General features: G+C 40.6%; 2 protein-coding genes across 3 annotated transcripts in view; one reads left to right on the forward strand and one right to left on the reverse strand.

Annotated features, from left to right (window-relative positions):
* Positions 1 to 1,332: 1,332 nt before the first annotated feature.
* Positions 1,333 to 4,023, forward strand: LOC137012950 (vitelline membrane outer layer protein 1-like). Its single transcript, XM_067376481.1, has 5 exons — positions 1,333 to 1,641; positions 1,914 to 2,047; positions 2,130 to 2,243; positions 3,553 to 3,734; positions 3,863 to 4,023. The coding sequence occupies exons 1-4, from the start codon at positions 1,411 to 1,413 to the stop codon at positions 3,731 to 3,733; spliced, it is 660 nt and encodes a 219-aa protein (XP_067232582.1). The 5' UTR covers positions 1,333 to 1,410; the 3' UTR covers position 3,734; positions 3,863 to 4,023.
* Positions 4,024 to 10,602: 6,579 nt separating this feature from the next.
* The window catches only part of LOC137012643 (lysosome membrane protein 2-like), a 30,465-nt gene continuing 13,467 nt past the window's right edge, over positions 10,603 to 27,600 (reverse strand). Inside the window, exons 4-13 of one of the 2 annotated variants that reach the window (XR_010893591.1) lie at positions 27,332 to 27,526; positions 23,682 to 23,773; positions 23,480 to 23,599; positions 16,978 to 17,153; positions 16,024 to 16,142; positions 13,659 to 13,732; positions 13,500 to 13,551; positions 13,278 to 13,430; positions 13,000 to 13,121; positions 10,603 to 11,025 (exon numbers count right to left, since the gene is read on the reverse strand). Coding sequence is in view for 1 of the 2 variants with exons in the window: in XM_067375999.1 (XP_067232100.1) it covers positions 10,951 to 11,025; positions 13,278 to 13,430; positions 13,500 to 13,551; positions 13,659 to 13,732; positions 16,024 to 16,142; positions 16,978 to 17,153; positions 23,480 to 23,599; positions 23,682 to 23,773; positions 27,332 to 27,526 (1,056 nt within the window). In the remaining variant the exon portion in view is untranslated. The remainder of the gene's footprint in view (positions 11,026 to 12,999; positions 13,122 to 13,277; positions 13,431 to 13,499; positions 13,552 to 13,658; positions 13,733 to 16,023; positions 16,143 to 16,977; positions 17,154 to 23,479; positions 23,600 to 23,681; positions 23,774 to 27,331; positions 27,527 to 27,600) is intronic. The other variant, XM_067375999.1, reaches the window with a different exon arrangement.

A 27,600-nucleotide genomic window follows, 5' to 3' on the forward strand; every position in this document is an offset into this window, starting at 1 on the left:
GGACCAGCATTTGACCAGCATACAGCTTCAAAACCTACCTTACCAGCATATGCTGGTTTTTTCAACAGTACACAATGGATGTTTGAGCATTTAATTATTTTTTATTTTATTTCAAATTTTTTCAAAATTTATTTCATTGAGGTAGCCTGTATATACACACACAAACATACACACTCCAAATCATATTTAATGTTTTTAAAATAGGCTATATAAAATAGTAAAATAGTTCAGTTTGACTGTGGTACCGAAATTGGTACCGAGAACCGTAAAATTTTCATGGTATCGGTACCGACTACTGGAATTTTGGTACCGTGACAACACTAGTGCCTTCCCCATTAAACTTACAGAAAAAGTGTAACTGGCGCGATGCCAATTTACACTTTCACGGTCTGGCGGATGCTTGATATTGGACATCATGACTTGATATTTTTTTCCACAAATGCATCGCTTTGCTTCAGAAGGCCTTTATTAACCCTCCGGGAACCATGTGGAGCTCAGATTCATGATGGATGAAAGCTTTTTCGTCAGTTCATACTCATTGATCCCTATAACTGCCATTACAAAGCTCGGATGCGTCAGGATATATATTAATATTTCTTTGATTATGTTCATCAGGAACAAGAAAGTCATATACACCTAGAATGACTTGAGGGTGAGAAAAGCTTGGGCTAATTTTCATTTGAAAGTGAACTAATCCTTTAAGGCTTTGAGTAAGAACATCATTTTAAAATGCGTATAATTTAGGTCAGACTCAACCTACTTTACCTAACCTGAGAATATAAATAATAAGGTCAAAAGTGTTATGATCAAAGAGCACACTGCAAAACAAAGATTAAAAAAATATATATACATAAACTATCAAGCAAAGGGCACATGCTTTTACTGGAAATCTGCTCAGTGTTTGTCAAAAGTGTGTTTATGCAAGGGCGGATCTAGAAAATTATTTATAGGGTGGCATGAGGACTATGAGCTGATGCAAAGTTTTTGTGGATTTCATATTCATAAACAGGAATATGTGAAACAGGTGCATTACCACAAAGTAATCATCTATACTGTTTAAAGAAAAAGAAATAACAAAAGATCAATATCCAGGTCACCAAATTAAGACACAGTATATCAAAAATATCACCAGATTCTAAATCTCCTTTAATATGCATTTTCCACGTAAAACATTTGATAAGAATCTAATGGTTAAACATAGAGATGTTTGTATTTCTGCGTATTCACAGGTCATTGACGTGTGCTCAGTATCCCTGGCTGCTGATTGGCTGGCCTGGAATATTGATAAACCATATAAATATTTTGTTTTGAATGGCTCAATCACTGCTCGGTTTTTGTTGTAGAAACCATCAGAACAAATTTCAGAACTAGTAAGTTTGTTTTTTAATCCACCAGGTCAGTGCTGTGATAATGCATCACTTCATTTCCATTGCATTTTCACTGCTAGCCATTATTGGGATGCATGTGAGTGTTCAGTCCCCCGGAAGACGTTTTGAGCGGAGCATCAATCGATATCCCAGATCATCCGTGCTGCCATGCTTTCCAAACTGCATGAGTGTGTCTAATGGAATGGATTGGGGGTACTGGAGGTTTACTGACAGGTGTCCATCTAGAACGTACGCCGCAGGATTTAGTCTGAAGGTAAGTAGCAGTAATATGGGGGTTTCTTAGTGGTTAAACATGTGAACTGCTGACTGAGTGTTGAAGGTTCAAACAACTGAGAGAATAAACTGTGGAGTTGCCATTAGTCATTTAATATCAGGGAACTACACCTGCTTAAGATTCAGCTTAATACTAAAGAACATGAAGATGAATGTTACAAGTTGGCCTAGAGTTAACTCTAAAAGGTTGCTTATGGCTTTCTTTCAAATAGAAGATTTTTGTTGTTTTTTGTTTTTTTACCATTTTTTAAGGTGGAATATTTATCGAGTGGTATTTGGGATGATAACACAGCACTCAATGGGATTCGCCTTCACTGTGTCTCCAGTGAATCAAGCTCATTGAACCCACATGAGCACTACTACTCCATTCAGTCAGATGTAGGAAGGTAATGGGCACAGATCATAAGCTATGCAAATTATTTTCTTAAAAATAATAGATTTGATCAATAAAACTGTGTTTTTCCACAGCTGGGGTCAGTGGACAGACATCAAATGGTGTCCTTCTGGATTTTTAAAAGCTTTCCAGCTGAGAGTAGAACCTTCCCAAGGAGTTGATGATGATACAGCCGTAAACAACATCAGGTAAGTGGGTGGTACTAAATTCGTAGTGTTTTTTTGCTGTTTAACCCTCTATAGTAGGCAATATGATATCAAAGAGGAAGACATTACTTGTGATGTTTTTCCTGCTTATAACTGCAATTCCAGAAAAACAAAGGTAGCTAGCACATTTTGAGCACTGAACTTTTACAATGCCTGAACAACCCAGGTATTTGCATCGGCCCTTTCTTTCAACCCAAACAGGCCAATGACCTGTCTGATCAAAGCGGGAAAAAATATGATTCTACAAGTCCTAACAATGAGAAACCTTCTCATAATAATGACTTAATTTATGGTGAAAATTAGAAACTTTCAAGTAATAATTACTTCTACACGTGCAAAACAGCAGAGTGGAAGGGCGTGGCACACTAGTGTGTAAATGCGGGAACACAGCAAGCATGGCACGTTATGCAAAACAGTTGCACTCCAGCAGCAGGAGTCAGATTTAATTTATCACGAGAGTGAGGAGCAACGATTTTTGCAAAATTATGAATTCAAACAAAGTGCTAATAAGGAACCTGCAAAGGATAATTGTTTTTCATGTTGTTGTGTTTTTCTTTAAGAACAATAACACAGCATTCAAGCAATTTCCTCTCCCCCGAATTGGCGCTAATTTGAAAGCGAAAGTCAAATCTGCACGCGCATTCATAGTCTACTTGCATGGACAGTTTCCACTTCATTAACTGAAAATGCTTGCTCTGCTCTGCACTGTTATGAATGTCCGTGTGGCCATGGCATTTTACTTTCACTTTATAATTAGTGATATAAAAGCGAGGTGCAAAAGAGGGTAGAAGAAAATATTGAATATTATGTTTGGCGATATTGTATCGATTCTCAAAAACACTATCACTATTTATTTACATCCAAGATTCGTGTATTTATGTTTGATTTAAACCACAGACTGTATAAAACCCAGTGTTATCTCAGAACGTAAACTCAACTAACACACACAGAGCCGGAGAAGGTGCGGTATACAGAACTGAAGTGTGGACTCATTTTGGCTTCAACTATAAATTGTAATTCTGCTCTTCCACAAGTGCCACCTACTGGCAAAGAGTATTGACCTACTATTAAAATTTTACACAGAACAGTGTTGTAGATGTTATAGCAATGTTGTAGAATTTTTTTGAAAAATTCAGACAATTGTCATATATACACTGCCCAGCCAAAAATAATTGTAATTATAAAAATAATTGTAATTAATTGTCAAAGTAATTACCCAATTACTCGATTACCAAAATAATCATTAGTGACAGCCCTAATTATAATACTGTCCTATCTGAATTTTCTCCAGATTCAGATGCAGTGACGGTTCTTATCTGATGGGTGGCGGTACATCCTGGGGCAGTTGGGGTGACTGGAGTGAAATGTGTGAGAGAAGAGGAATCTGTAGTATCGTGACACGGGTAGAAGAGCCACAGGGATGGGGAGATGACACCGCTCTCAATGACGTGAAAATGGAATGCTGTGAATAAGGTGATGTGATCGCAAAAAAACATAACAAAACAAAACAAAAACACTCAAACTGCAGAGCAGCTTCACATATTACACTATTTCTTTCTTTGTTGGAGGTGCTGCTAAGCTGGGTTTGTTTTTTCTTTCAGGTGTAAGAGGATGACCACAAGGACGGCGAGAAGATCAAAATAATTGATCACCATGCTATGATGAGCTAACATGAACTGTACACAGCAACTTACCAAAAAAAAAATTTGATTTGAATTCAATAAAAAAAAAAAAAAATCACCTTTCATTTGTTCTTCATGTCATTTCTCCACATATGTTTGGACATATCTGACTAATCAAAGAATTAATAAATGCTTTGTGAAAAACAGGCCTATTTCCAGTAACTTTTCTTTCTCTAAAACAAGTTGAGCATCAAAGCATAAGAAGAGACTTTACAATAAATATTTAATTTATTTCCGTGAACTCATTAACAAAAATAGGGCTATCACTAACGATTACTTTGGTAATTGGATAAAGTTAATTTGATGATTAATCGTGTAAACTGATTTTTTTTTTTTTATGGATAAAAATAGACCTAAGCAAAGACCAAAGCCTTTAAAATGAGGCAATAATATTTGGTTCAAATAAAGTATCAAAAACAAGTAGCCTAATCATATGGTTATATGGATATACATTATGTATTCTTTCTTTCTTTATTTTATTTTGAACAAAAAACTAAACACAATAAAATATAAAAATATAATAAGTGTGGGTAACACTTTACTTGAAGGGGTGTGCATAAGACTGACATGACACCTTCATAATCATGATATGTGAAGGAGCAATATGAAGGAGGTTTTATGAATGATCAATAAATGAATGTTTTATGAATGTTTATGACAACTGTCATTAAGTGTCATTCGCTCAGTTATGTCATTTTTAATGCAAAGATGACATTGTTTGAGATGTCCGAGTTATGACAACTTGACATAAACCAACACATCATAACCTGTCAGTGTCTTTGTCATGACAATTTGACATTATTTAGCTTTATGGGTTAACATTACATTAAACTGTCATGTGGTTGGTTTTGACATTGGCTGTCATGAGGCCATTATAATAGTGTCATAAATATGTATCTTGAGCTTAAGTACAGTGGTACAAATTGAACTTGTCATTAAAATGTCATTAAGTGACAATACTCTGACAAATAATTTTATAACAGCGTCATGACTATTTTTCATTTCATGTTTTTTTGTTTTTTGTTTTTTTAAGTTTTTTTTTCCACCAACAGAAGGTCAGATAATAGACAATTTCAAATTTCTTAAAAAAGATGACACTGTTATAAAATAATGGTAACACTTTATTTTAGAGTCTTTTAACTAGTTGCTTATTACTATTAGCATTCATATGGCTAAAATATTGGCTATTTATTAGTACTTATAAAGCACATATTAATGCCTTATTCTGCATGATCTTATTCTACATTCTTAATCCCACCCAATACCTAAACCTAACAATTAACTATAATAAGCAGTAAAATAAGAGTTTATTGAGGGAAAAGTCATAGTTAATCATTTATATATGTGTTCCCTATACTGAAGTGTTACCAAAATAATGTAATGTAATGTTAACCCATAAAGCTAAGTAGTTTTTTAAGTTTGATAATTAATCTGCTATGTCATGTTTATGACAGGTTATGATGTATTGGTTTATGTCAAGTAGTCGTAACAAAGACATCTCAAACAATGTCATCTTTGCATTAAAAATGACATAATTGAGCGAATGACATTTAATGACAGTTGTCATAAACATGCATAAAACCTCCTTCATATTCATGACACGTGTCATGTCAAGATTATGAAGGTGTCATGTCAGTCTTATGCACACCCCTTCAAGTAAAGTGTTACCTAAGTGGGTTACATCTTACAACATACAGAAGGAAAAAACAATATCTAAGTGTAATAATCAATAATTGTCCAAAAAGGAGCGGGATGAAGCAAAAGCATGTTATTTTTTCCCACCCCTTACACAACTCTACAGTATATTTTATATATATATATATATATATATAACACGCCACAGTCTCAAAATGAAACGGAAATTAGGTTTGTCACGATATTTAAATAACCGTCTGAAAATTGCGCTCTTTATGGCAAAAGTGGGAGTCATAGAGCAAAATAAGTAGTCTAGCACCAATTAAGTTTTCGTGCACTATATTCAAAGTCATCTGAAGCCATTCCATAGTTTTTTATTTTTCTTCCAAGAATTAGGCTAGAATACTTTTTGCTGCTGAATTATATACTCACCTAGTTTACTTATTTATTTATTGGTCAGCTTATGATTATATATTTTTATTCATTTGTTATTTTTATCTATAATGAAGTGGTGTGTTTAGTGCATTCTGGATTGGTTAACAAATCAAAGAGTGACCAGTTCCACAAATACAGATGTATAGATACAGGCTCCCACTAATAAATTAATTCAACAAAGGTAACCTCTTTTGCTACATATTTTTAATGGTTTAAATGTATACTCTACATGTTTGACCACTTATGAACTCTCATTTAGCCTACTATATGTTGTGTACATGACTAATGTGCCCAACCATCAGCAATAAATAAATTACTTTTAGAGCACAAAATTGTTTACAAGAGAACAAATTTCTTCATTGATCTAGTCACGTAATTTTGCTCTTAGAATGCACTTGTTACAGATCCCTTGTTTCCCTGGACTCCATTTCCCAGAATCCTCCTGTTCTCCTCACCTGCACTCACTTCCCTCGTCAGCTCCTCATCGTCACTCATCACCTGCACCTGGACTCTATTGTCAGCACTCCCCATATATTGCACTCACTCCCTTCACTCCTCGTCCGTTCTCTGTTTTGTTAAGGTGTCTGTCTGTTGTTCATTGCCATTGTTTGAAGTAAAGTCTCTATTATCGTGGAAATCCGTATCTGCCTCATCTCTCTACCAGCCACCCGTAACAGAAGAACGGACCCAAAAACTTCGGATTTTCCACGAAAAAAAAAAATGGAGACTTTCCCCAGCTCCCTGGATCCAGCTCCTCCATCGCCTCTCACCCTAACAGCCGGCGAACGCATTATCGGGCTCCTGCAGGTAGGACGTTCGCTGGAGAGGTATGTGGAGGAGTTCGTTGAGCTTGCTTACTTGTCTAACTGGCCCGACGCTCAGTTGATCTCCCTGTTTTTGGATGGATTGGATGACGACACTATCCGTTTTGATGAACCTGTTTTTTGTTTCTCCTTAAGCGAAACTATCAATTTAATTTTGTGGTTGAATGGCTCCAAATTCTTAGTGAAAGAGGTTCAGGATCAGTGTTGTCGTCCGGTCCATCCAGAAACACGGTTGGCCGGGCCAGTTAGTCAACCTCCGGCTTCCTCCGCACACCGCTCCAGCGAACTCCCTGCCTGCCCCAGGCTGGACCCATATTCCGCTACTGGGCCCAGTAAGCGGAGGAGGAGGAAGAAAGCGGCCCCAATGTCTCCAGAGCCCGCTCCAGTATCTCCAGAGCCCGCTCCAGTATCTCCAGAGCCCGCTCCAGTATCTCCAGAGCCCGCTCCAGTATCTCCAGAGCCCGCTCCAGTATCTCCAGAGCCCGCTCCAGGATCTCCAGAGCCCGCTCCAGTATCTCCAGAGCCCGCTCCAGTATCTCCAGAGCCAGCTCCAGTATCTCCAGAGCCAGCTCCAGTATCTCCAGAGCCAGCTCCAGTCCCCACAGAGCCAGCTCCAGTGCCTGTGGGGATTTTAATTGTATTTGAGGGGATGAAATGGCCCTCAACCCCAGTCTCCGCCGAGCCAAGTTCTCCAGTCTCCTCCGAGCCAAGTTCTCCAGTCTCCTCCGAGCCAAGTTCTCCAGTCTCCTCCGAGCCAAGTTCTCCAGTCTCCGCCGCCGAGCCAAGTTCTCCAGTCTCCGCCGCCGAGCAAAGTTCTCCAGTCTCCGCCGCTGAGCAAAGTTCTCCAGTCTCCGCCGCCGAGCAAAGTTCTCCAGTCTCCGCCTCCGAGCCAAGTTCTCCAGTCTCCGCCGCCGAGCAAAGTTCTCCAGTCTCCGCCGCCGAGCAAAAGTTCTCCAGTCTCCGCCGCCGAGCCAAGTACTGCAGTCTCCGCAGCCTACTAGACCTCAGCTCCAGCCGCCGCCGCCGAGCCCTCATCTCCAGCCGCCGCCGCCGAGCCAACCGCTCCAGCCGCCGCCGCCGAGCCTGCCGCTCCAGCCGCCGCCGCCGAGCCAGCCGCTCCAGCCGCCGCCGCCGAGCCTGCCGCTCCAGCCGCCGCCGCCGAGCCTGCCGCTCCAGCCGCCGCCGCCGAGCCAGCCGCTCCTAGTATGGTCTCTGTGATTGAACTCTCCAGCCCAAAGACTGTTTTCCCTCCCTGCCTCCCTCTCCCGCCTCCTCCAAGTCATGTCTATACTGCACCTCCACCTCAAGCCCCCTCGCCCAGATCTCCACCTCGGACCTCTGGGCGATTACCTTCACCCCGGCTCCAACCTCCCTCTGCTCCACCGTTGCCCATCAGTCCTCCAGCTTCACCAGTCTCCATCCTGCCTCCACTCACACCTTGGTCATTCATCAGCCTGCCCTCCCCTCTGGACTTCACTCCTCCGTCTCCGCTCCGTCACTCCGTCCCTCGGATTCAGTTGGCCTCCTCACTCCCCCCGGTGTTCGTTTTGTTGGCTGTCCTTCTGCTTTCACTGCGGCCTTCTGGAGCCCCGGCTGCGCTTCGGTCGGCGGAGCCTTCGGTTCCGCCATCACCCGCCAGTCCTTCAGCGACGCCTGGGCTCAACGCCTCGAAGGCTTCGGCTCCTGACCCGCCATGGCTGCCCGCTGCACCTGACCCGCCATGGCTGCCCGCTGCACCTGACCCGCCATGTATGCCCGCTGCATGTCTGCCCGCTGCACCTGACCCGCCATGGCTGCCCGCTGCACCTGACCCTCCATGGCAGCCCGCTGCACCTGACCCTCCATGGCAGCCCGCTGCACCTGACCCTCCATGGCAGCCCGCTGCACCTGACCCTCCATGGCAGCCCGCTGCACCTGACCCTCCATGGCAGCCCGCTGCACCTGACCCTCCATGGTTTTTGGACCTGCCCTGGAGACCTCCACTCCAGTTTACTCCTTCCCCTGCTCCGGTTTGAGGTCTCCAGGGCGCCCGCCCCCCTCCCGGTTGTTACATCTACGGCGCGAGGACGCGCCTACCGGGAGGGGGAGGTACTGTTACAGATCCCTTGTTTCCCTGGACTCCATTTCCCAGAATCCTCCTGTTCTCCACACCTGCACTCACTTCCCTCGTCAGCTCCTCATCGTCACTCATCACCTGCACCTGGACTCTATTGTCAGCACTCCCCATATATTGCACTCACTCCCTTCACTCCTCGTCCGTTCTCTGTTTTGTTAAGGTGTCTGTCTGTTGTTCATTGCCATTGTTTGAAGTAAAGTCTCTATTATCGTGGAAATCCGTATCTGCCTCATCTCTCTACCAGCCACCCGTAACAGCACTAGATTCATGCATTTAAATTTAAAATGTACAAAATTTTCCTCCGGGGCGGCATGCCCCCAGACCCCCCTAGAGGAACCGATGTCCACCCACTACAGTCTCACAAAATCCTGTAGGAAACACTGTATATATATATATATATATATATATATATATATATATATATATAAATATATATATATATATATATATATATATATATATTGATATATATTGATATATATTGATATATATTATATATTCATAGCAAGATAACAAATATACATTCATTTTAAAAACCAACCAATTTTTACATTTTACACCAAACAATCCATCAACCTATAATCACCAATCTCAAAGTATTATAACAAATGCCTTTTGTCATTTTTAGAACCAAAAGTCTTCTAATTATTTTTGGTTCTTAATTTTCTTTTCTATCATACTCAAATTCTTGTTAAAACACTTGTTAGACTCGGCGCCGAAACCTGCGCTTCACTGCTGCTCAAGCGTTGTTTACACTGCATGCGTCTGCGGCTCGTTACGGCTCCGGCAAGGTTTTGTTCCGTCCTCTACGCGGTGTCAACTGTCAATATGTGAAATATGAGCGGGAGTTTACTCATGGGTGATTATTTTGACTTTATTTTGTATTTGAACTGCGCCTCTTGGACGCGGCGTCCGTCAAAAATAGGCGCCTATCTTTAGCCAAGTGGCACGTCGAGCCGCTTCTGGGACGCTTCTCAAACGCACCGCGGCGCGGCTGGTGTAAACACGAGCATTGACCAGGGCTGCGTTCCACTCCAGTTTTAGACACGCACTCGCGAACTTCCCTAAGCACTTCCCCTCGGGGAATCCCTGCCGCCATTTTGAAGTGCGTTCCACTTCGTGAAGTGGACGAGGGAAGTTTACATGGACAGACTTTGATCAGACGATTTTGATCGAGGGAGCGAGTCTACTTCACATGTACACTTCAGGCAGCTCCATAACCCACAATGCAACACGATTATGACGTCACCGCATATCGCGTTTAATTTACCCCACCACAAACAACTCTATGATATATTAATTATTATTTTTTAACATTTAAAACACACATATATACATATAGAATGCTGTATTAAACAAATTTGTAAGGGAAAAAATATATAATAAATCAGCTCCATTGCGGATTCCAAGTGATCAAAGAGGACAGCTATGCATGCTATTGCACTCCCACGGCCCACTCTGTTGCGACTAGTTGGCAACATTGTCTTTATAAAGACTGTCGGGATATCTTTATCAAAATCTATCTTTTTTAGACAGTCAACTTCTGATACTCCAAAAAGATTCTCACTCTACAACAATAAACAGACGTAGACAATACTATCAGAGTTTGAGGGCAGTCCTCATTCTCATTTTATTATTTCTTGCAAAGGCAAAAGCTAGATACACCACTCTATAGCAGCTAAGCTGGAAGTTCCATGGGCCAGAATAAACAATTATATTTTAAAGCTTATTCAACAGATCTTCTACACACACTCAAGAGCTCTAAGGGCCCCTGTTTTTATATTCACTTTTGCACATTATCCCTTTTCTTATCATGTAAGTCTTTATCAAATTGTTTGGAAGAGAACACTCCATTTCTCTTGACATTACCTTAAAGAGATATTTCTGCTTGATTTAACCCATAAAACTTGGTTTTGTTGGTATAAATGTGTAATGGCACCATGGTCCCTTTAGATAGGTAGACAAGTACTCACACACACACACACACACTCACTAAATTAAAAATCATTTATCTCTTGATCGTCGGCTTTGCTGCTCACAGGAGGGGATGATATGTCTTTCTTTGCTGATGACTAAAAAAAAGAAGAAAGAAAAAATATGATTTGAAAAAATCTTTATGCAAGGTCAAGAACACAAACACTTGGCTGACATATTACAAGTACATTTGAGTAGAGCATGTTTTAGTCCTTAAACCAGTTGCAAGCATCATATGATTAACCAGACTGTTAGTAATTCAGTTAAGGCTATTTCACACATTTGAGTATTTACATTAATAATGCATGAACATCTTGATATCCTGGCTTTTGAGACTGACCCAGGAGAGGACAAAGAAAGAACATTATTTGCAATTTGATTTCCCATAACATCAGTGACTGATGAATTGGGATCTCTGAATCACCTTCAAGTGGTAACAGAACGAGCCAATGCATGTTGGCTAGTGAGATTTGCATCACAAATTGCACTCCTGCTTCTGGGTATATAAGGGCAGCATGTGAATTGTAGGAACCGTGGACGAACCAGACAAATGAATCGTTCAGATGATTCTTTCAAAACATAATTCCAGAAACCCAAGCTCAGAGAATCTATTTTTCAGCTCCAGTCTGTCTAGAACAACCCCCGTAAGGTAGTTTTATGGCACCCATGCTTCCTGACTGAAGGAGAGGTGACAAACCTTTAAGCCATTTGTAGCAACCAAATGGTCAAAAAGACAACACAATTTAAGCCACCAGAAGTCTTTGATCTCCAGATCAAAAGAGACAGAGAGACAATGCAGGCCTGTTTTACAGAAAAACCCACAGAGACTGTTTCTACAACTAAAACTGCATCGAATTGTTCCAAACAATTTGAAACCGACTTATCAAACATCTTTCAACTGCATACATTTTATATCATGTCCACACATACTTCCTGTAACCAGTTATATTTTAGAGCACCCACAACTCATGTAACTCTATAACTATGGAATGATTGAATGAAAGTATTTCTTATTTGATGTGCATTTTAATCTCTTCTTCTCCTTTAAATCATGGCTTGAATGAAATCTGTGTAAAATGTATCATATTCCATTTAAATAGAAATCATGTCTAAATGGTACTCTCTGCCAAAGCTGGCAATTCCAGAGACTGGAGATAACGCTTATTTTATGATTGGGTCAGAGTAAAGCCACCTTTGAAACAAGACGATGCCTGATTGGCCAGAACTCCTCAAAGAGGTGGGACAAACACCTAGGTTTAAATAGTCACATCACAGAACAAAGACAGAAGAAAAAGAAATGGAAGAAAAAGAAAAGACTAAGCTGACAAAGGATAGACAAGCAGCTCATTCAAGCAATCCAACTTTTACTCACTTCTCGTTTCTTATACTTAACTTTCCTTTCCATTGAGAGTCTCATGTTCTAAGTTTTTCCACAAAGGTTAACCAATAACTTTTGCCGCCTCAACTTTAACTCCAGCCATCACAAAAGACTTCATTTAATTTGCCAGCATGTTTTTACCTAACCACAGTCCGAACCTGAAAAGATCCTGCAACAAATCATTGACTCTGAAAAAAACCTTCTCTCCAAGATAAGGACGCCGATGAGGAGATTCACATTTAAAGTCGACAAGCAAGTACCTCCAGATTCTAAAACTGAACTGATGCATTAAATTAATGATTCATGGTTCATTCAGGTCAGGTCTTTTGAAGTGTATACTTTGCTAGAAATCATGCTCATCATTTCATTCTCTGTTAAAACATTTCCTTTCTTTCTGCAACGCGTATTAATGTTTGTGTGTGTGTGCATGTTTGTGTTAGATTAGTTAAAAGAGTGTGCCTTTTATTATATGCTTGTAAAATTGAATGTCTTAAACTGTCGATCCTGTTACTGAGCTATTAATTAGTGTTTTCACAATAGTTGGATATTCATATCCGCTACAAGAGCTTATTACGGTCCGAGCAGGTGAACGCTGGAAGATTCAGTTGCTCGGTTGTAAACTAAATGACTCTTTATAATTCCCTATAAATTAATTATTTAATTTGAGCTGATTTTGGTCCTACAGAATACTCACATTAAGCTTTCAATTCGGAGCCAAGTGAACATTTGTCTCACTCTCCTCTACAATCATCATTGTGGTAAAACGGATCTAGAGGGATCCAGTTCCAGTGTTGGTGGGACAGTGTGTTCCAGCGTCTATGAAGAAGCGGATCTCATCACACACAGCTTTAGTTTGTGAGAACTGCACTGATGGCCAATGCCACATTTTACTGATTCGTTGCAAACGTTTTGGGGAAAGTGAAGAACAAGCTGGGGAATGATAGTGATTCTGCTGCTTTCACACGTCATTACCTTGTTTTTATAGAAGCGATAGGCGAGGATGATGGTGACGGAGAGCAGGATGACTCCCAGAATGATGAGGATGAGAGGTAAATGAGAGACTAGAGTCACATCCAGCAGCTGCTTCCGAATCCTCACGGCCGAAGCGTCGTCAATCACCATCGACTGCAAAACAAATCATTCAATAGGAGATTCAACTGTAATGACCAATTAAATCATTCTACTGACTCTCACCTCATTCAGGAACACAATGGGGAAGATCGTGCTGTTGAGATTCCTTGTCAAACTGAGGAAACAGAAAAAAAGACCTTCATCTATTAAACTATATAAACACACACGCCTGTTTATCAGCACGCCGTGATTAAATAGACCAAACAGGAAGACATTACTCACGGAAAGCCGGTTACTCTGTCAAGATGGATGTTGATCTGGGTTCTTTTCATGGCACGAACAGGCATTCCCATAGTCTGACACAGGAGAAGAAGTCAAGATCTGAGTCAGATTGCAGTTAGCAAATTAATTATAGAGTTAAAAACACATTATAAAAAAATACATTATAGAAAGGGACAATAATCATGGACAAGTCTCCTAAAAGAGCTTTTTCACATTTGGCTCCTAAACTCTGGAATAGCCTTCCTGATAAAGACACACCTCTTTAGCCAAGCATTCACATAATGCTTCTCATAAACGTACTACAGTTATATCTGATGAAATAATATATATATACATGATCATCTCTTGCCTAAACTCTTGCCTAAAATGCTATAAACAGCAGGGGCCAGATTTACTAAACAGGACAAATTAGCATGAGAGCACAATTCCAAAATTAGCAGAGCTAATGTCTCATCAGGTGTGAGTTGACACAGGCGCAACTTGTTACATGTAATCTGACAAACGTACACATATATCGTTTGTACACATTTTTTTGGTGGCGTTAAATGATGGTGCAAATACCAGTAAATTGACAAGCACAAACATTAATAAATCACATTGTGTGATTCATTTAAATACTCTCCTCTGTCTGAAAGGGAAACTTCTACATGCATATGCAATAAGGCCAGCCTCAAAAACAACTCAGTCCACGCCTTTTCAGCACTAATTTTGCACTGCATGTCTATGGAAAATCACAACAGTAGTTTTTTAATGCCAAAAGAGGGTCTTCGCTTGCACAAGCTGTTAGTAAATCTGGCGCCAAGTATTGTTAACTCTTCTTGTTTTGCTTCTCTCCCAGCTAATAAAAATCTGTTCTAAGAATGTTTTGTTAATGTCCCATTAAGTTATGAAAAAGTTATTTCTGAATGTTCTCCAAACATTGGTTATGTGAATGTTAAGGGAGCATTCCATTTTATCATTCTTCAAACATTATTGGAACATTACTTTTGAATGTTCTCTGAAAATTCTGAAACAAATAGTAACATTTAAAAAACGTTAGATGAACGTCCAACTGAAGCGTTTGAGGAAAAAACGCTCCACAAATGATGTATTAATAATATTTTTGTGCTAACGTTTCTGAGAATGTTCCCTGTTAGCTGGAGTGTTTCTACCTTGGGATCTCGGAGTAACTACAGATAATCCAGCCTGTGTGATGTTTTCAGGTGACGCTGATAATCGCAAAGATTTCTGATAACGGCAAAATTGGATCGACACACAAAACTTTCAAATATTATCCCAATATTGTATTATTATCCTTATACTGTAATCTAATCATTACGAGCACAAGTTGTAATAGAGCACAACAGTCTGGTTCCAGAAGTAAAACTCCCCATAGGGAAATTGATTTTTAATAATAACTTTAAACCTTTAAAAACAGCTCTACTGGGAGTTATGTGCTTGATAATTGATAGTATTCACTTCTGTTGAAGCCGTCAGCCCGCATTATTTCAGCTGGGTTTTAAATAATTGTTTAACAGCTGAATTTGTGGTGAAAAACTACATTACCCATGATACTGTACAGAAAATTCCACTAATCAGAGAGTCGCTGAGTAGAGTTGCATTCACGCCACCTCGTAATTCCTGTAACTACGAGATTCTGGCTCGCAAAAAGCGTTCACGTCCTCGCAGAGCTTGTAATTACAGCTTGTAAGCTGGGAGTTTTCTGAAAGTCGGTTTCCCCATGCTCTCAAAATACTTAAATATTTGAATAAATATGGCATATTTTGCAATAAACTTAAAATATATAATTTTTATATATAATCAACATTTTTAAAAGAGAACATTTAAATTTGTCCAGCATTTTTAATTTTCATTATGCCGTTTGCAATGCTTCATGGGATTATAGTTCTTTCCCTTCACTAAAGCCGTTAAATTCAGAGTCTTGTATTTTTTTTTTTTTTAATTGATTTTCAAATACTTTTTTGCTTTCAATCAATGTTTGTAATGTTATTATTATCTTTGTAGCTTATTGGTTTGGTTTGCTTATAACGCTTTAACCAAGACTTATCCTTATGGGAGAAATTAATAGAAAAACTACTTCCAAACATGAACTAACAAATCATGTGAAGTAACCTCATAACATGTACTATAATATAACTGTATATATGGATGTTACTTTGACACACTCATTTCATACTGATAACAGAACACTTCCTAAACTGTAACAATGCATCAAGCAGTATCTGTAATGCTGCTTTGAAACAATATGTATTTTAGAAAGGACTCTACAAATAAATTTAAATTTGAACTGAGAATCTGTTTCAAAGTGTGTGATCAAGGGTGAGTGGATCTTCAGGCTGACTGTGGATCAGCTGCTGTCACTTACAGGGTTTAGATCCAGAAAGGTTTGATGATGCTCGTGGACCGGAGAAATACCGTCGATGGCATTGGCATACTTCTTATCGCCCAGATGAAAGTGAGGGAAAGATACGACTACAGGAGCACCTGTGACGCATGCAAACAACATTGAAACTGTCAATTGCCCATTGGACAATAACTTTTTATGAATTCTAACAATACAATTTTTTGAAAACATGAACAGCGCTCGGGAAACTTGATGGGGTAGTGCTGCATCGTCACGTAGGTTTAAACCTAAGTGCAGGAAGATGCAAAAGGAAACTCAATTCATTACTTTGTGGTAAAGCGCTTTGTGGAAAGTTGTGTGGGTGCAAACTAGGGTTGGGCGATATATCGCATGCGATTGTCACGCGCATTTTGTCAGTAAAGCCGGTTCCCTGATTACCGCTAAATCGCCATCACCTGCTTTCAAATGGAGCGGCATTTAATAGACAGAGCCGTAGATCACTGACAAGCCACGCAATATCGCATTCATATCGCAGATGTATCGCCTTCGATAATGAACGCGATATTGCGTGGCTTATCAGTGATCTACGGCTCTGTCTATTAAATGCCGCTCCATTTGAAAACAGGTGATGGCAATTTAGCGGCAATCAGGGAACCGGCTTTACTGACGAAATGCGCGTGACAAAAGCATTCGATATATCGCCCAGCCCTAGTGCAAACATCTGAAGCGTGCATTCAGACAGTGCACAAATACAGTGCGTCTTCTTGCACTTGAATGGACACATTCACACAAAAAAATGTCAAAAAAAGCACACCAAACAACTTTTTGCCAACTTGAGCGGTCAGACAATTATAATATTGGACATTCTAGTTGGCGGAGCTTATATGGACTGCACACCCCTGATATATACATATGACATTACCAACATTTTGTCATTTAAGCAAATTTTGTCATCTAAGACATGCTTTAATGCACCTTTGCGACACACAGACACGTCCAGCACACCGTCATCCAGGCATTTATTTGTGACACAGAATCCCTCATTTTCTGGGTTGTTCTTCCCGCTGGCCAGCACGTCCCGGGGAGGTGTGAAGCGATACGCGGGGATTCCCTTCACCTCCACCTCCTTCTCAAAGCGCATGTGGATGGACCTGCAGGACCGATGACAGAAGATCAATCAAATAACAGAAGATCAATGACAGACGATCAATCAAATAATGTCAAGCTGCTCAGATAAGACTCATACAATGTTTACAGAATATAATGTATTGCCTCTGTATTTGACTGCTAATAATACAGAGGCTACAGGTTGAAAATCCATAATAATATAAATATAAATAAATTATAAAAAAATAGAAAATTGTTAAATGCATTTTTCTGAACAAACTTAAAATCAAAATGTTGAATAAATAGCACAAGTAATTGATAATAGGGTATTTAAAATAATATATAATACATAAACATCAAATAAATAAATAAATAAATAAATGATTGAATGAATGATAATGCATTATCAATTTATATTATTAAGTCTATACATTTTATGAAATTATTTGATGAAGTTAAGGAACAGGCGTTACTGTAACATGGCTGCTGCAGACAAAATAGGCACTGGATCTAAGTGCAGTGGACATTTATTCAAAGAAGAATACAAAAACTAAATCCAGGCATGAGAGAACAAAAAGCTGCAGCAAACACACAATACAACCATGAACAGGAAACACCAGACAAAGAACATGGGAAACACTAGGGTATTTATACACAAGAGGTGTTTCTCAATGTCAAGGATACTTCCTTGGCAGGACTGGTCCTTCCAAGTCACTTCCTTCAGAGTCTAGGAGAGGCTCCTCTTTAGCATTCAGAGAACACGTAAATGGAACAGACTAGCAAGTGCACGTCATTACGTCATTACCCCCCGGTAAACAGCTGCTTGTTTTCTACCTTTACAGTCTATGTTTTCTACACGGAGACGTATGAACGCCTCCGTTTGTTCCTTGGTCCCTGTTAAAAAATACGAGAAAGCTATGAATAACGCTGTGAATGGTATAAATGGTATAATATTAACGTTAAATTACTTTAGACAACTTAACTAGTTATTTATAAAGGATGCCGGTGATGGCAAACAAGCTAACAACGGTCCGGTTCAGTTAGCCATCAATAACGTAATTTGTATTTGTATAATTTATAATATCAATACGGTAGTAATTTGTACTGGCATTTAAACGTTAAACTTTATTTATCTGACATATTTACTACTGTTATAACAAATATTTGGTAACGTAAATATACTTACATTTGAAAGCATATTGCCCGCTAACGTCCAACATTTTTTTAAAACATTTTTGAACGATTGCAAAGCTGCACGCATAGGATTGAGGGTGATTTGAGAGCGCGAAGAGCGCGAAGGATACACATATGCATCCTTTCCTGTGTATGGGATATTTTTCGAACGAAGGACTCAGTCCTTGTTTGAAATTCCGAGGATCCTCGACATTGGAACAGTCCTTTGACGGATGTCGATGACGTAGCATCCTCGAAATTCTGGCTTCCGAGGATCCTTCCTTGACATTGAGAAACGCCTAAGATAACCAGATGGCTGACTAGGGACAGGTGCTGGTGATATGTTGTAATGGGAACTAATGATGGTAACTATGGCAATAAACAAGACAGGAGAGACCTCAAGGGAAACAGGAACTGAACATAGGAATTAAACACAGAAACAATAAAAATGGAGACAACACTTCAAATTAAAAGTCCTAACACAAAATAAAATACAGAACCAAGATCGTGACATAGCCCCCCATCTCCACCTCAAAGAAGTGGCATCCAGATGATCCTAAAAACAAGAAGTCCTAGAGGAAGTTGGAGTGGAGGTGGACCCAGGATGGAGGGCCCGTGTAGTGGAAGAAGGAGTGGAGACAGAGGCAAAGCAGGATGCCAGGATGGAGCAGGCAGAGCAGGTGGCCAGACCAGATAAAGTAGGTGCTGACAGGAGCTGAAGACTAGCTCAGCAGAACTGAAGATCCCACGGTGGAGCAGAAGACCACCACAGCAGAGTGAACAGGTCTGAAGATCTCCACGGTGGAGCAGAAGACCACCACAGCAGAGTGGACAGGTCTGAAGATCTCCACGGCGGAGCAGAAGACCACCACAGCAGAGTGGACAGGTCTGAAGATCTCCACGTCGGAGCAGAAGACCACCACAGCTGAGTGGACAGGTCTGAAGATCTCCACGGCGGAGCAGAAGACCACCACAGCAGAGTGGACAGGTTTGAAGATCTCCACGGCGGAGCAGAAGACCACCACAGCAGAGTGGACAGGTCTGAAGATCTCCACGTCGGAGCAGAAGACCACCACAGCAGAGTGAACAGGTCTGAAGATCTCCACGGCGGAGCAGAAGACCACCACAGCAGAGTGGACAGGTCTGAAGATCTCCACGTCGGAGCAGAAGACCACCACAGCAGAGTGGACAGGTCTGAATATCTCCACGGCGGAGCAGAAGACCACCACAGCAGAGTGGACAGGTCTGAAGATCTCCACGTCGGAGCAGAAGACCACCACAGCTGAGTGGACAGGTCTGAAGATCTCCACGGCGGAGCAGAAGACCGCCACAGCTGAGTGGACAGGTCTGAAGATCTCCACGGCGGAGCAGAAGACCACCACAGCTGAGTGGACAGGTCTGAAGATCTCCACGGCGGAGCAGAAGACCACCACAGCAGAGTGGACAGGTCTGAAGATCTCCACGTCGGAGCAGAAGACCACCACAGCTGAGTGGACAGGTCTGAAGATCTCCACGGCGGAGCAGAAGACCACCACAGCAGAGTGGACAGGTCTGAAGATCTCCACGTCGGAGCAGAAGACCACCACAGCTGAGTGGACAGGTCTGAAGATCTCCACGGCGGAGCAGAAGACCACCACAGCTGAGTGGACAGGTCTGAAGATCTCCACGGCGGAGCAGAAGACCACCACAGCTGAGTGGACAGGTCTGAAGATCTCCACGGCGGAGCAGACCACCACAGCTGAGTGGACAGGTCTGAAGATCTCCACGGCGGAGCAGAAGACCACCACAGCTGAGTGGACAGGTCTGAAGATCTCCACTGCGGAGCAGAAGACCACCACAGCTGAGTGGACAGGTCTGAAGATCTCCACGGCGGAGCAGAAGACCACCACAGAAGAGTGGAAAGGTCTGAAGATCTCCACGGCGGAGCAGAAGACCACCACAGAAGAGTGGACAGGTCTGAAGATCTCCAAGGCGGAGCAGAAGACCACCACAGCAGAGTGGACAGGTCTGAAGATCTCCACGGCGGAGCAGAAGACCACCACAGCTGAGTGGACAGGTCTGAAGATCTCCACGGCGGAGCAGAAGACCACCACGGCAGAGTGGACAGGTTTGAAGATCTCCACGGCGGAGCAGAAGACCACCACAGCAGAGTGGACAGGTCTGAAGATCTCCACGTCGGAGCAGAAGACCACCACGGCAGAGTGGACAGGTTTGAAGATCTCCACGGCGGAGCAGAAGACCACCACAGCAGAGTGGACAGGTCTGAAGATCTCCACGGCGGAGCAGAAGACCACTACAGCAGAGTGGACAGGTCTGAAGATCTCCACGTCGGAGCAGAAGACCACCACAGCAGAGTGGACAGGTTTGAAGATCTCCACGGCGGAGCAGAAGACCACCACAGCTGAGTGGACAGGTCTGAAGATCTCCACGGCGGAGCAGAAGACCACCACAGCTGAGTGGACAGGTCTGAAGATCTCCACGTCGGAGCAGAAGACCACCACAGCAGAGTGGACAGGTCTCAAGATCTCCACGGTGGAGCAGAAGACCACCACAGCAGAGTGGACAGGTCTGAAGATCTCCACGGCGGAGCAGAAGACCACCACAGCAGAGTGGACAGGTCTGAAGATCTCCACGGCGGAGCAGAAGACCACCACAGCAGAGTGGACAGGTTTGAAGATCTCCACGGCGAAGCAGAAAACCACCACAGCAGAGTGGACAGGTCTGAAGATCTCCACGGCGGAGCAGAAGACCACCACAGCAGAGTGGACAGGTCTGAAGATCTCCACGGCGGAGCAGAAGACCACCACAGCAGAGTGGACAGGTTTGAAGATCTCCACGGCGAAGCAGAAAACCACCACAGCAGAGTGGACAGGTCTGAAGATCTCCATGGTGGAGCAGAAGACCACCACAGCAGAGTGGACAGGTCTGAAGATCTCCACGGCGGAGCAGAAGACCACCACAGCAGAGTGGACAGGTTTGAAGATCTCCACGGCGAAGCAGAAAACCACCACAGCAGAGTGGACAGGTCTGAAGATCTCCATGGTGGAGCAGAAGACCACCACAGCAGAGCGGATAAGACACAACTTATTTCAACGCACTAAATCAATTTAAGTATTAGTGGTATTTCGTATACTTTTTCAAGTGCACTGAAATTGCACCTGAACGCCCTCCCATTTCGATAATTGAATACAACGAGCTCAGTTTTCAATTTTACTTTAGCTGCTCATTTAATCTGACTCCAATTTCAAATGATTATTACTCTTAGATAGTGTTTCGAATTAGAAATTAATCATTGGTCATGTATTAATTTAGATATTTGATTATTCTGGGTATCCTGTACTTTTAATTATTTGTCATTATGAACTCTATGGACATTATGGTATTGCACAGGAAGTTACATCGGCCAAATATGTATTTCCACGATCAAAAACACACCAGATCTGATTCTTAGACAGAGGATGCAGGGTGAATATCTACCTTTAAGTCGGTTGAGCTCACTCGTAACAAAAATCATAGTTTTGTATGTTTACGAAAACTGCAACTTACTAAGTCAGTGATAGACAGAAATCGAAAAGGTCTCAAATGACGTGCCCCATGCTCCATTCATTGAGCCTTCCCATATGACCTATCTGGACACTGATTTGCGGTAATACCAAGCTCGCGATAATCTACTAGAAATAACGATTTAAAAATAATGCAGAATAAATCAAGATTTGTCAGGTAAAATGTATCATGACAATTACATAGTTAGACAATTAGAAGCCAGTTCAAATAATAAACTCATAACATTAACTGTTCAAAGATGACTCTAAGAGTAAGAAATGCATATACTGTACACACAGTGATGTGTGAGTGTCACGGCATGGGGGTTTCTGGCTACAGAAGATCCCACCTGGCTGCTTTGCACTTTCCCTTAAGTACCCTGACCAGAACAAAAGGATTGTAAATATTTACTACACAAACACCTGTTTTGGGGGGGAGAGGAGTGAGTTATCAGGTATCTTGAAAAGACCACACCCAAAAAAGAGAACAGAATTCATACGTTTTCATACGTTTTCCGAGATCGAGTCGACTAGATCATCCATTGTGAAGGCCTCATCGACACGACAGCCAGTGCCACAGTTTCCTCAAAATTATAATCACGATTATTAATTATCTTTTTTATTCTATCAAAAGAGTAATGTAATTATGGCTATTTTGCAAGTTCTTTACCAACCTACAATTCACCCAAAAGGCCTGTAGGTGGCACAACGACTTAATTTAACCAACTATGATAACTTCGTTAGATGGTAAATCAATACAAAACATGGTTTTGGTGAGCGCTTTGTATGTATTCACATTAGATTTTAAAGCAACAAAATTTGTTTGCAATAAGACAAACCAGATTAAAATTGCCTGGCAAATTTGTAAAGCAAAGAACAATCATTTCTAGATGATCAACATTATGAAAACTGGTAAAACCTTTAGGAACTTCAAAAGATAAAACAGCGAAACTCCTAATATTACTTCCAATATTTCCAAATTATGTTGATTTTCATAGAGTGGGCCAATATCGTGACGATTATTTAAAATCAATCGGGAGAAGCAGATATCGTTATCGTGATTAAAATACGATTAATCGTGCAGCCCTAATTTAATTTAATTTAATCAAGCCCCAAATGTTTTTTCAAATGCCCAGTCCACATGGCTCCAGGGGGTTAATAAAGGCCTTCTTAAGCGAAGCACTGCATTTGTGTAAGAAAAATATCCATATTTAAAACTTTATAAACTGTAATCTCTAGCTTCTGCTAACCGTCATACGCGCATTCACGAGAGAGTGGCGTCCCAGTTTATGACGTAGAACGCAGGCGCAGTGTGAGCTCCAGTGACGAACAAGCAAGCAAAGAGAGAGCAAAACAAAATACGGGTCACAAATTAACACTCGAAGGTGATAGGGCTCTCAGGTGCGATCCCAATTAATCAGTCACTGACGTAACTCAAAGTGACTGACTGAATGGGAACTAATGTTGCCACAGATGAACTAATGCCATAAAGCACTGTTTTATTGTATGAATATTTATCTGCAACAGCTGAAAATCTGGCTCTGAAAGCACTGATTTCATTACTAATCTAATCTAATGAAGAGTATTGTTAGCTCATTTGAGGAATTGCTCTTTGGATAAAAACATTTGCATGTGAATGTGAGTGATCATGTGACCTGCAGAGGTCGGAGGTGAAGACGTTCAGCTGCTCTTCTTTGGTCAGGAACGGGTGGAAGGCGCTGCCGTCGGTGCCGTTGATCATGTTACTCTGGTTGGTTTTCCAGAAGGACAGCATCCTGAGGCACAAAGCACATGAAATCAGACATCTCTACTGCATCGCTCTATCATGTAAAATTTTCAGCACAATCAGGTCTTTACTTTTCTCCCTTCCAGGTGTAAATGCGGCCGAAGTCCAGGTAGTTCTGCTCTCCGGTGTGATACACAAACTCACCGTCATTGCTGCCGTTTTTCTGACAACACAACAACAATGTATAATATTACTAATATTAATATAATAATATTATTATATTAATATTAATTATGTATAAAATTACTCTCCCAACAATTTTAATGTTTCAATTATTAACACCAAAGACAATTTTTTTGAGAAGCCTTTTTTCTTCAAGATGTATGTATTTCAATTAATAGTAAAATCCTTACATATTATTATCATATTATGAATTAAAAATTTTAAATGAGTAAAACAAATATAGCTTAATAACACTGTGATGATTTGATTCTATTTGTTCATGTTTACAGTTTGTTTTGTTTTCATGGGGGGTATTCCAGAAAGCAGGTTATGTGACATACTTGTTTATATATATATATATATAAAGCACTAAAATGTTTAATTCTTATATATGTATTTATTTTATTGTCATCTCATACATTTGCAACCAGAGCAAAAATAGCCTGTAGTCATGCCTACCTGCCATTAGAGGGCACCCTTGCGCATAGATCATAGTGCAGTAGCACAAAGAAAGAAAGAAGGTGTGTTCAAGACTAAATACCCATACTTGTGGTCTTTGCATTTGACCACTTGTCTACTTACATGATGTATTTCCTGTATTTGGCTCAAGTGTTCAAGTAGGCGTGAAGACCGCAAGTGTGTGTAGAACTTTTGATTACCCAATGGGACACACTTATAGTCTTGCAAAGAATGCAAGTTTACAGAGCTTTTTTATTTTCAATACTTTGCATTTTAAATTTAAATTTCTCAATGTCTGTTCAGCTGTCGCTATGTAACTAACAGAGGACACAATTTTAAAATTGTGAAGTTTCTAATTAAGTGATAAAAGCAGTTGCAAATGTTGTACAAAATACACATACCCTACCCATATTTGCAGCAATAAAATGTGCAACACTTTGTTTTACTACCAAATTATATGTAATATCTAATTAATTTAACTTACAGTGGAATGTTAATCTCGTGATTTCAGGGCACGTCAGCTCCTGAATATAATGCATGATGGGATACGCTTAGCCTTAGCTCAGAAGAGGTATTTGAGATGGTGTTGGTTTAGAGTGCATTAAGGGCACTGCACTTGGGCATTTTTAAGACATGGGACAGTCTTGTGCCCTTACTTCCTGTCGTGTGCACAAGCTCTCAAGTGGCCAAGCTCACAAGTGTGGGTATTTGGACAGGGCAAGAAACATCACAGAGCACATGAGAGCTGAAGTGCATTGGAAAATAACAACATTTGTCTGGAAGAAAGGAGTAAACCCAAAATTTGTCTGTTTGTTGTGCAGTTGTTGATTGCACGGATTATGTTTTTCTCTCGAGTGACAGAGATTGAGCATGAGTGTTCATTTAATGTAATCATTACGTGTTGTTTGAGTTTTCTATTGTAGTTTGTTGTCATATTGAGGAAAAAGTAAATAATAATTCTTTTTTTTTTTTTTTTGATAAATGATATCAGATGGGAGAACGATGGGAAAAGACGTGAGTGCACATGAATTATGTGCAAACGAATTACAATGATGTGGATGTTTTGCAACAAGGTGGAGACGGTTCTGTTCATAACGGTAGACGTGTTGATTTTTTTTATTAGAAAACCTTTTATGGTTATACAAAATAGGGTTGTTCGTTGTTTCAGAATTTGTTGTGGGTGTATGGGATGGCCTGGATGAGTGTGAGATTTCCTGGCCTGGAATTTGTCCCAGTCCCTGTTCTACATGGTGATTGTTCAGCCTGGACACATTCATTAGCTAACAAAATTTGAAATGTAAGTTCTATTGGTTAAACCTTACAATAAGGTTCATAAGTTAATATTAGTTAACTACATTAGTTAACATGAACTAATAATGAACTGCCCTTCTACAGTTTTTTTATAATCTTGTTGATGTTAATTTCAACATATACTAATACATTATTAAAATCAAGAATTATATTTGTTAAAATTAGTGTTTACACTCTATTTTACAGTGACATAGTTACATTGTAATTACTCAAATAAGTACTGAGTACTATTAACTACATGTACTTACTGTAGAGTTACAGTTAGGGTTAGTGTTTGATTTAGGGTTAGTTACTTGTAATTATACATAATTTACTGTTATTACTATAGTAAGTACATGTAGTAACATGTAACTATGGCACTGTAAAATAAAGTGTTACCAAATTAGTTAACGCACTGTGAATTAACTTGAACAAACTATGAGCAGCTGTATTTTTTATCAACGTTAACAAAGATTAACAAATACAGTAACAAATGTATTGCTCATGGTTATTTCATGTCAGTTAATACATGACGCGAGGTCCAGTTACCAGCGAGACACAAAAACTGGTAGTAGTAATGCAGGGTTTCTGCAGGTTTCATCAAATCTAATTTAATGCTTTTTAAAAAAAAAATTATGCCATATATATGTCGCTAAATTTCACTAGATGTCATGCAGCAATTTGTTTGCTTCTCTGCGGCTACCCTTTTTGCACACATAATAAATTTGAATACAGCCAAATTCCCAATACAATTGTTTCATCTATATATCTTTAAATTTTGTCGTCAGACAATATGAAATGGTGACTGAAATGCGGGCCATTAAGACTTCATACAGGGCTCGGCATTAAAGTCTGCGTGAACCGGAAGTTGCAAACGTCTTTTCTCCAGTGTTGTGACATATTTCCAAGTGAAACGGAATATTGAATAGAGGGCAGAGTTTTACTTTAGCGCTCCTCCTCTCCATCTCTCGCTCATATCAGACGAACGGTTGCAGGGGAGTGGTTTGTTGGTATGTTGTTTCAAACATGGAAAGACGTAAATACACACCATTTTTCAAGTTCAAGTCTGCCTAAATTAATGTTCTTACTCCTGACTGCCTTGTTGGACAAAATGGTGGATTCAGAGTTCTGATTGGTTAGATCGCTTGTCAATCAAACTACCTGCGAAGGGTCAACTGAGCTAAGAGAAACCCGAAATATGATGCAGATAAAAGGGTACAATGCATTAAAATGAAAGTGTCCTGTTGTCGATATTGGCACAAATTTAGTAAACGGTCCTATGGGTTGTATTTCAGGGAAGTGACAATCTATATGGGCGTATTGGTTGGAGAACATGTTGGACTGTGAACACGTGAAATCTCGCAAAATATCTCGAGACTTCAGAGTAATCATGACGGACGGTAGGCAGGAAGAAATTGTGTTGCCAGTGTTTGGAATGATTCTGGTATGTTTTACAGGACACTTTGTATAAACACTCAAGAGGTAGGACTTTATTTTACAGTCCTGTTTCCCATGTACTCAAAATGTACTTATGATAGTAATTGTAATAACTGAGTAATAACTAGGTACTAACCCTGAACCTACCCCTAAACCTAACCTTAACCCATGTACTTACCTTATATTACCCAGAAGTTTCTTAAGAAAATAAATGTAGATAAACTATGTAGAATGCCAAAGCAGTCAAAGAAACCCAAGGATGGTTAGTTTTACAAAATCCATCAAAACAAGAAAACTTTGGCTGTGTTATGAGGTCGTCTCTCATGTGTGCGTTTCTTCGTAACATGTCACAGTAGATCAGTTTGAGACTCACGTTATACATGAGGCCGAAGTATTCCTCCGTGTCTTTCTTTATGGTTTTCAGGCGAGTGAGCAGCGGGTCCTTGAAGCCCCAGAGCAGCTCGTCCACCGTGCGCGTCATGAACATGGTGGTGCCAATGGAGCCCATGTGCATGGAAATGCCGGAGGAAACCCAGAATCCCGCATTTTTGAGCCGATCCATCACGGCCTGTTTGAAGAAACCAGAATCAGACGAACTGGAAAAACAAAACGTCTGCAGACAGCAGCTTTAACTGTGTCCTC

Source organism: Chanodichthys erythropterus, chromosome 22 (assembly GCF_024489055.1).
Source record: "Chanodichthys erythropterus isolate Z2021 chromosome 22, ASM2448905v1, whole genome shotgun sequence".
Lineage (NCBI taxonomy): Eukaryota > Metazoa > Chordata > Actinopteri > Cypriniformes > Xenocyprididae > Chanodichthys > Chanodichthys erythropterus.

Coding starts and splice junctions, on each gene's coding strand:
- LOC137012950 (XM_067376481.1), top strand. CDS start 1,411: ATGCATCACTTCATTTCCATTGCATTTTCACTGCTAGCCATTATTGGG. Junction 1,642..1,913: donor CCGCAGGATTTAGTCTGAAG/GTAAGTAGCAGT, acceptor CCATTTTTTAAG/GTGGAATATTTATCGAGTGG. Junction 2,244..3,552: donor ACAGCCGTAAACAACATCAG/GTAAGTGGGTGG, acceptor AATTTTCTCCAG/ATTCAGATGCAGTGACGGTT.